The 9,261-nt window shown below is 35.2% G+C and overlaps 1 protein-coding gene across 1 annotated transcript; it reads left to right on the top strand.

The window, feature by feature from the left end:
• The first annotated feature begins 4,833 nt into the window (after window positions 1-4,833).
• On the top strand, window positions 4,834-6,069 carry LOC147278553 (bromodomain protein (DUF761)). The gene has a single exon (XM_086250340.1). It carries the CDS (start codon window positions 4,986-4,988, stop codon window positions 5,907-5,909), a length of 924 nt encoding a protein of 307 aa, XP_086106466.1. The 5' UTR covers window positions 4,834-4,985; the 3' UTR covers window positions 5,910-6,069.
• The last annotated feature ends 3,192 nt before the right edge of the window (window positions 6,070-9,261 follow it).

Raw genomic sequence — 9,261 nt, 5'->3', positions numbered from 1 at the left:
AAAAAAGATTTTGTACCCTATTATAGTATAACATCTATGTATTCTAATCTTATGTGGCAGAATTAAATGATACATATCATTATTTATTTTCTACATAAGATTAAAATCTTTATTTGTGAAAGAGAATATTACCCAACTAAAATTCAATGAATGTAATTTAATTTTTATTTGATAAAGATTTTATATAGATAATTTGTTATCTTCTCCAGTCATCTACAATCTGCATCGTTATCCACCTCTTTTAAAAAAAAAAATATGCATCATTGAATATTATTCTCCAACTACAATGTTGAATGATTTCCGACTCCATATCTCCAACATTAAATCTTCTCTAATCAAAGACTCTAATACACGCTTCTTTTCTCAATCTTTTTTTTCCTCTTTGATTTCTTAGGTACTAGGTGAATCATGAAAGGGGTTATGCCTTGTTAGGAATTTCCATTTTGTTCCTTTGATTTTGATAATTAATTGTTTTCTACTTTTCTTAGATCTTGATTTTAGCCCATTCTTTAAAAAAAAAAAAAATTATCATCTAAACTGGGTTTAAATGAAACATCATGGGCTGCTCTTCACCACCTACTAGCAAAGGAACTAGGCTGCCCAGCAGCATCCAACATCAATAATAATAATAATAATAATAATAATTGAGAAATTAATCGGGTTTTGAAAGCGACTTAAAATTACATATTTCTTATTACAAAAAAAATATACATATTTCTTATTACTGATTCTCTGATTTAAAATTAATAATAATTAAGTCAATTTGCTATGATTGACATATAGTTTTTTTATTTTTTATGCTTCTGTTGTAATTGACAAGTTAGGAATGACTTTAAAAAGAATCAAATACGTAAGAGACTGGGCTTTGTGCAATCGGTGCCAGTTGACCTTAAATTAGAGTGACAAGAGGTGCATGATTCAGGCATACCATTATCAGAGGTTCATACTTGATAGCAGGGCATCTTCTTTCACTTTATTTTACTGTTTTATAATATTTTCAGTTTCATGAGTGCATGGCATCATCGAATCAACTTCTTTTTACATAAATAGGACAAGATTTGCCGCCCCACCCGAATCCAACATACATGGTTTGGGCTTTGCCTATCTTAGCCAAAGAATTGCCTCCTCTTTTGCGTATATCACTATCGAGTTCATTGGCCAACAAAAAAAAACCTATCGCGTTCGAACGAATAAATTAAAATGTTCAACTCAAAATCAAACTTTAGAGAAGATTTCTTGATCGAAGAGGTCTCCTAGTTTATAGAGAATTCCTCTATTCTTTACTTGCACTCAAAAATTATTATTTGTATAGAAATAGGGGTACACATGTAATATATATGTTTATTCATTCAAAATAAAGATCGTTTAAGTTGCAAAGTTTTTATTGTATCAAAGTAGACTATTTATGTATTTGGCTCAACAGTTATACGTGCTTTCACACCACTTAATATAAATTTTCTACTTTTTAGACTTAATGACGCCACATATGAGAGGTGTGTTAAGAGAAATATTCTACATCAAAGATGTAAGGCTTTGCATAGTAATTTATAAAAATTTGTATTACTCCTCATAATACCAATTAATTTTAAAATAAATGCCTAAATTTTTTCATGAAACATAACACACTCATGTAATATATGTACTTGTTTATTCGTTCACTAAAGATCCTCCAAGTTGCAAAGTTTCAAATAGTAAGCAAAATTGTTCAAAATATTGTAACAGATTTATGATGACCATCACTCCCGCACTCTACTGGCTCCAATGGTCGTGTACAGGCTGATACAGGAATATCCCTTTTTTTTAATTTGATGAAGCGAACATAAGCACGTTAAAAACTTAAAACTAGATCTAAAAGTGGAAGAAGCCAGTATTTTCAGAGTGGACAATTCGACATGTGATATGTAATAATGTAACAAGGTATAAAGTGTTGATGACTATATCCACATGATGACCTCATTTGCTGACCGGTGTTGACAAGTACAAGTACTGGACCACATTTGTAGAAGGTGGCCTCTAACTGACTAACTCAAGCCCTTTTGTTATTAAATATTTTATGGTAATTCAGACGATGTGATCATTAACCTAATCTCAGTAAATGTATGGAAGTATCGATCAGTGTAATCAATAATTTCAAGGTTTTCATGTAAATTAATTTATGAAATGGTCATCCATCAAGATCAAAATCCTGATACAATACGGAAAAAAGAGCTTATTTATATTACTCTCTAAAACTTTAGTTTACTATTTTAATTTATTTCTTATAAGTTTTTTTTGTATCTTACATAATCTGAAATCGTCAAGTCCGTTATAAGATGACAGTTGATTAATAAAAAAAAGCTCACGTAATAAAATGATAAAAAAAGTTAAATATTTTGTAATTATCAGATTTTTGTAAGAGTTAACATTTTTGTTTCTAGAACTCTTGTTTATACTATTATATGTTTTTGAACAAGTGGGGATTTTCATGAACTTGTTCAACAACAAGTAAGTTTTTCTTATTAGTTACTCTTTAATCATTGGTTATCTTATATACATTGATCATAAGACAACTTGTAGATATTAGAGTAGCAAAAGAAATTACTTAGTTGTTGAAAGATTGATGAATATCCCCATTTGCTCAAAAAATATAAAGGTATAAAAAAAGACCCAAAAAATTAAACATTAACCCGTATAACAAATCATATTATTTAATCCTTTTGGTACTTAAACCAAACAAGAAAACCCCTTCTCAAAGGGCCAAATCCCAAAAGAAAACGATAAAGGCATATTCTGGCCATCCCCACAATCAGCACCTTTCACAAAGCCTCCAACTTCTACGCCTCTTTCCCCTGAGCAAACTGCATGAATTTCTGAAATTTAAAATCCTTTTCTTTTTTGGGGTTAAAACATAATTAATTAATTTATTGATAACCAAACTAAACAGTGATTCGACCCCCTAAAAAAAATTAAACAGCGAAGGTTTCCAACACTATTATTACCTTGGAAAACTGGAGATCTTCGATCTTCGAAAACACCCAATGGAGAGCAAATTAAGGCCTCAACCTCCATCTGAACGACGTGGTCTTTTGTTTCGACCAACTGTATTTAGCAAGTGTTTATCGGATGAAAAATTGAAAACGATTCTCAATTACGTGGATATATATACAAACACAAACTTGGTTATGAGAGAGAGAGAGAGAGAGAGAGAGAGATAGATGATTCTGATGCACAGATGAAGTGATTGTGAATGAGAAAATTAAGGGAGTGCGTGCATGTCGACATTACTTGACACAATAGAACATAATTGAGGCCTTGAGGGAGGTGTTGGCTTCATTTCCGGCTTTTTGCTCAAGAATGATCACCATGGTGACAACACTTTTTTGTACTATAATAATGACCAGCTGCATTGATTTTTAGAAATAAATTTTATGAGACTATTGTATATGCTCATTGTACCTTTGTCTATTTCTAGTTACGTTACACATGATATAATGAGAAAAATAAACGCATAAAACATATAAAATAGTTATATAAAAGTTTTTTTACTTGATTTGCATGGTAACTTACCTTCCATTAAAAATAGAAAAAAAAAAAAAAAAAAAAAACCAAAGTAAATCCAACTTATTTGTGAAATATTTAGATTTCGGGTGGACCCGGCCTTAAGCAATTGGGCTAGGTTGGGGCCACCTGAATAGAAGATAGTACGGCTTGGGATTGTGAGCCCGGTCTTATGGGTCATGGGCTCAGGTTACGAGCCCCTATTCTAAGATGGGCTACGGTCCTGACTTTATTTCCTAATTTCAGTTTTGATTCATTGACAATTGGCATGAGCATGTAGCCCATAACATAAGACAGCCGCTAGTGAGTCAACAAAAGAACTTTTTCCGGCCGCCGTAGCTCAGCACCGCCACGACGTCTGTCCTTCATCGTTGCTAACATGTACACTTCTCGAATCGATTGATGGCGGTCCAACGGCTAATAAATGAATGCATGGTGATGCATCATGCATCGTTGGTTGATCAGGTACATGACCAACATATATGGTTGAAGCTTAATTACAAGGTTGCTTGAAAGTTGTAGCCGACGGTTTCAGTAAATAATGGAGACGGAGAGAAGAGGAGGCCCATGTTACTATGTTACACGCTGTGTTGACATTTTAATTAATATGGGCAATGCCGACCATGCCCATTGCCCATGTTCCTCTACTTTTCAGCCCAATATTAAGTGTAACACTAGGGGCTACCTTTAATTTTTTTTTTTTTTGGTCCGCACTTGGGAGCTACTTGGAACTGCCTCAGTTTCAAGTTGTGAAATTGAATACCATATACGTGATACATGTGGAGTACTCATAACTCATATCATAGCTAGGTCCCATTAAATCTTGTAATCATTAATCAAAGTAATGACAGATGTATCAAATACCCAAATTATTTCCCAATTTGTAGAGACCTTCTGCTAGCCTCTTTTTTGAATGTACATTTTGGACATACCCAACTGCTTTTTTGGTTTCCTCAGCAAATATGTGAACGGGAAAGTTATTTTTCACTCCACTGTACAGCACTAATCACTGTGACTGGAGAGAACCCTCAATGAAACGCTGCCGTTTTGTATGGAGGCAGCAAAGTGCTATAGCTGCCTTGTCACTTCCCTCTTGGTCGACACCTTTATTAATCCAAGTCCAACCACAAACCACAACCTCACATTTCCTTACATAACCACCTCTTCTTCTCTTTTCTGTCTGTTTCACACAGCCCATCACTCACCGACACGTGCCCTCGAGATCACCAAAAACAAAAAAAAAAAAGTAAAATCGATAAATCCCCACAAAAATATCAAATACCTGCACAAGATGACGAAAATATCCACCGAAATAAAGCAGAAGAGGACTGTGAGAGAGAGAGAAGAAGCAGAGAGCTTTCTATTTCTGCCCTTGTCTCTCCTTCTCAGTTCTCACCATCTTTCTATCTCTCTCTAACCCACATTCACTGTAACCATTACCCTAAGCCATGTTTGAGGACTCTGTGTCATCCCTACCCTCAATTTGGGCTTCCATGAACAGCTGGTTCACCCCAGCTGTCTTCTTCGTCCTCCTCAACGTTATGATAGGCACCATTGCCATAGCTTCAAGCTTAGGCACCCAAAAGCACCACGAACAACAACAACAACAACAACCCCATCAACAACATCATGACCATCACCTTGCTCGATCTCCATCTATGTTTCAGAGGCTCAAATCCATCAACCTCAACATGTACACATACAGATCTCCAGACCCACCCACCACCACTAATTTTGAAAAACCCCCAGAAACTGAGACCCAGACCCTGACCCATTTTGCTTTTACCGAGCCCGATGAACCCGAACAGCCCCAATTTACCAGATCTCCTTCTCTGCTTCAACGCCTCAAGTCCATCAACTTCCACATTCCCCAACTCCCTACCACCACCACTTTGCACCAAACGAACGAACCAGAAGAACCCCATTCCAGTCTTCATCATCAACAAGCTCCTGATGAACAAGAACAACAATTCGAAGAAGACGAAGACCAATTCCCAGAAGACCCAGAACCAGAGCAGACCCTTGATGAGATTTACAGTCAGCTACAGCTCCATGACAGCAGCCGCGTCACCAGAACCAAGTCGGACACCAAACCGGCGTCTGGGGAGGTGCCACCAAAGCTTCCCAAGAAGATGAAGAAGTCGGCGAGCTCCAGGTCTGCATTTGCTCATTTTCAGGCGGAGGATATCGTCGAGTCTCGCCGGCCAGCGACTGTGAGGGAGAGGAAGGCTAAAGTGACGGAGGCTGATGATGTTGAGGTGGATGCCAAGGCTGATGACTTCATCAACAGGTTCAAGCAGCAGCTGAAGCTACAGAGGTTGGACTCCATCATAAGGTACAAGGACATGATCAACAGGGGCAGTGGCAAGTGATGAAGAAAAAATAAAATAAAATTCATTTTGCTGGGTTGGTTGCTTTTTTATTTTTTATATTTTTGTTTTATTTTTATTTTGTTAATTTTTGGTCCATTAATTAAGATTTAGGGGTTATTGGATGTAATATAGATCCACTCACTACTGCTTCTTCTGCTTATGTTTGTTCAAATATGCCCTTATTCTATGTCTTCTCTATTATTTAGTGTAATTAGCAGCAGCTAGCTAGTTAGCCTTCGTTTTTCTGTGATTGGAGGAGTGGTATCTTGGTAAATTAGTCATCCCTGTCAATCTGTCATTTTGGAAGTGGAAGAGGAAGCCATTTGCAGCAGTTGTACAGCTTGTACTACTCGCATAGATTCCACTGGTTATTGGGTTTTTTAATATATATAAAAAAAAAATCCAAACCTCACTTATTATTTGCTTGATTGAGAATTTGAGAGATGACTGTATAGGCAATCTCCTGTTGTTAATGTCATTTTTGGTAAGAAAAATCATATTAAACGGATAATGTTTATATAATTTTTTGTGTCTATTATAGTATTATTCTCCTCACGCAAGTCGACTTGGGAATAGAGCTTATAATTTCAACACTACTGTATCTTCTGCTCTTTCATGTGGTTGTGGTGTGGAGGGAGTGGTAGCTGGTATTGGCTGCTTTGGTCTTTGGAGTGTTGCAGAGTGAGTTTATGACTCTGCCCACAGAATATTGGATTTTAAGTGATATATACAATAATACAATAATACAAAGGGTGGGGCAGGGCAGTTTGGTCAAATCACTCAATTATGCTTATCCGTATGTTAAGGTGTCTGGTTGTGTGGTTGCACGTGGGAGATTTTGTTTCAGTACAGACATCAACACCATTTATCCGGTGCATCCATATATATATTTATTATCAATGTGTTTTTTTTTTTTTTCTGAGTTATTAACTTATTATCAATGTTTTTATTGCCGGAATTCTGGTGATGAATAGGGACCACCACATAATTAGAGGGTAAAACATCACTTTCTCTCCCATTGAGCAACATGGGTCCAAATTATCAAAATGCTTTTTCTCCAAAAGGGTTTCTGTATTAACGAAATGTGAAATGTGTGATTTAGATTGACAACATGACTGGTTGTTTTTCTTGTTTGCTCTGCGTTTCTTCGGGTTGTCGGGTTGTGGCTGCCCTTTGAATCTCTGCCTTGGAGCATTTACGAATTTATCTATTGACCAACAAAAATTATGATTATTATTTTACATTAAAGCTAACTGATGCACATAAAAAAGGAAGCAAAAACTAATATTTGTATAACAAAGAAGCAAGGAGTAAGCAATCATCCGAAACCCCAAAATGGTGGCATAAGCCAAACTTTACGTGCATTGGTTGAGCATTTGTAGTAATTACAAAACAAAAAAGGAAATCAAAGTGAAACTTTTTGAGCTCCTCCTCCATATACAAGTTGTATGGTATATCATTTTCATATTGGTTTTTAGGATTAAGAAATTTGAATACTTGAGAAACATAAAGATGATGCTCTAATTGTTATGGAAGCAATGTCTTCTGTGGATCTTCAGGAGCCATATTCTAATAGTAATACACAGGAGATCATGCCTTTGCGTGTTACAAACTGTGACCGTAAGATGCTCGATCAACGTGATGGTCAATAGTAATCCCAACAAAAAAAAAACCCGATGGTCAATAAAAATCATAGTTGTTTATTAAATTATTTACTATTTCGGAAGTAGTTTACATATAATTTTTTCCTATTGTAGGACCACCGACAGAGGATCCAAGCCGGCCTGATACAAGCCCACAACATCATAACATGCTACCATAAGTGAAACAAGGCCACGCTGTGTTTTTATTACTAGAGTTAAATACAAAAATGGTTCACGAATTTTATAGTAAATCTCAATTTAGTTCATTAACTAAAAAAAATGTCAATTTGGTCCACGAACTTTCCAAGTTGTATCAAACCAGTACAAATGTTAATTTTCATCAAAAAATTAACGAAATTTGTCACATGAAAATGTGATGAACGGACTAAAATGCCTTTAAAAATGTGGTCACTTGATGTGCACATGACCAATTTTCATTAAATTTTTTAATGAAAGTTAACATTTGTACTGCTTTGGTACAACTTGAAAAGTTCGTGAACCAAATTGACACTTTTTATAGTTAGTGGACCAAATTGAGATTCACTGTAAAGTTTGTAGACTATTTTTGTATTTAACCCTTAGTAATATTTTCTTGGTTTAAAATATGCCTCTGCTGTGAAATTTTTGTGTCAGATTTTTCTCGCAACCAAATATAAAAAAAACAATGGGTTGGTTCCATACACTGTATTGATAGACCAGGATATACAATAAAACATGATTGAAATTAAATACTGAATCTCTAACATAAGTATTTGAATTTCCAATTGGTCTTATGTTATTAACCCAGTTTCGACTTCCCATTGAACTCATGATAATGGCTGATTTCATTACCTTGAAGAAAATTGGCTTGATTAGAGTATTGGTCCAATTTCATATGGAGGAAAAATGAAGATTCATTTATTGATAAATAAGGAATTAGACCACACGATATGTGTAGAGATACTTACTTGATAATCATGGATGACAAAATCTAATACTTACTTGATACATATTAACGTGTGATGCGTGTGAGGTTGAGGACCTTGAGGGATGGGTGACAAGGTGTTGCTCTCTTTCATGTTTTGTCTTGTTCTTGGGTTGGGACTTTAAGTTGTAGTGCTCTGATGGAAAGAAAGCTTATGGTTATAGTGGTAGATACAAGTATACAACTCATACAAGAAAACAGAATTAAGGTTTTGGTGGATGCATTCAACCATATTTAAGCTCCAATAGCAAATACTATTTAATTATGAGAAAAACTTACATGTAACGAAGTATATACACTATACATTCAATGGCGAAGTTAGTCCAAAAATTTAAGGTGGGTTGAAATGGTGAAATATGAATTTTTCTGTTGGATTGAGTGGGCTATAACACAATTTTATTCCAAAATTATACCTAAAATACACCACAATATGCTGAAATTGGGTGGGCTGTAGCACGGGTTAGCCAACCTTTGGCTACGCTCCTGTATACATTCTCACAATAAGTGGTTAAATGATTAATATGTGAGAATGTGATTGTATACACTCGTTACATTTTTTATTATTTAACTATAAATCTACAATTTATCTAATCTTTGAAAATTTGTTTGACTGCATCCTTACAAGCTGAGGTGTCATATTGTGTTACTAGGAAAGATAATCAATTTTGGTCATTATAGTTAAATTATTTCACCCATATACATGAGTTAGGTTTTGTTTTTAATTAATGACAAATGGAGAGACCCA

Source organism: Dryas octopetala, chromosome 7 (genome assembly GCF_963921425.1).
Source record: "Dryas octopetala chromosome 7, drDryOcto1.1, whole genome shotgun sequence".
Lineage (NCBI taxonomy): Eukaryota > Viridiplantae > Streptophyta > Magnoliopsida > Rosales > Rosaceae > Dryas > Dryas octopetala.
The sequence above is the reverse complement of the archived record's forward strand: the minus strand, read 5'-3'. Positions and strand labels throughout refer to the sequence as shown.

Excerpts from the sequence above, each read along its gene's own strand:
- LOC147278553 (XM_086250340.1), top strand. The coding sequence starts at position 4,986 with ATGTTTGAGGACTCTGTGTCATCCCTACCCTCAATTTGGGCTTCCATG.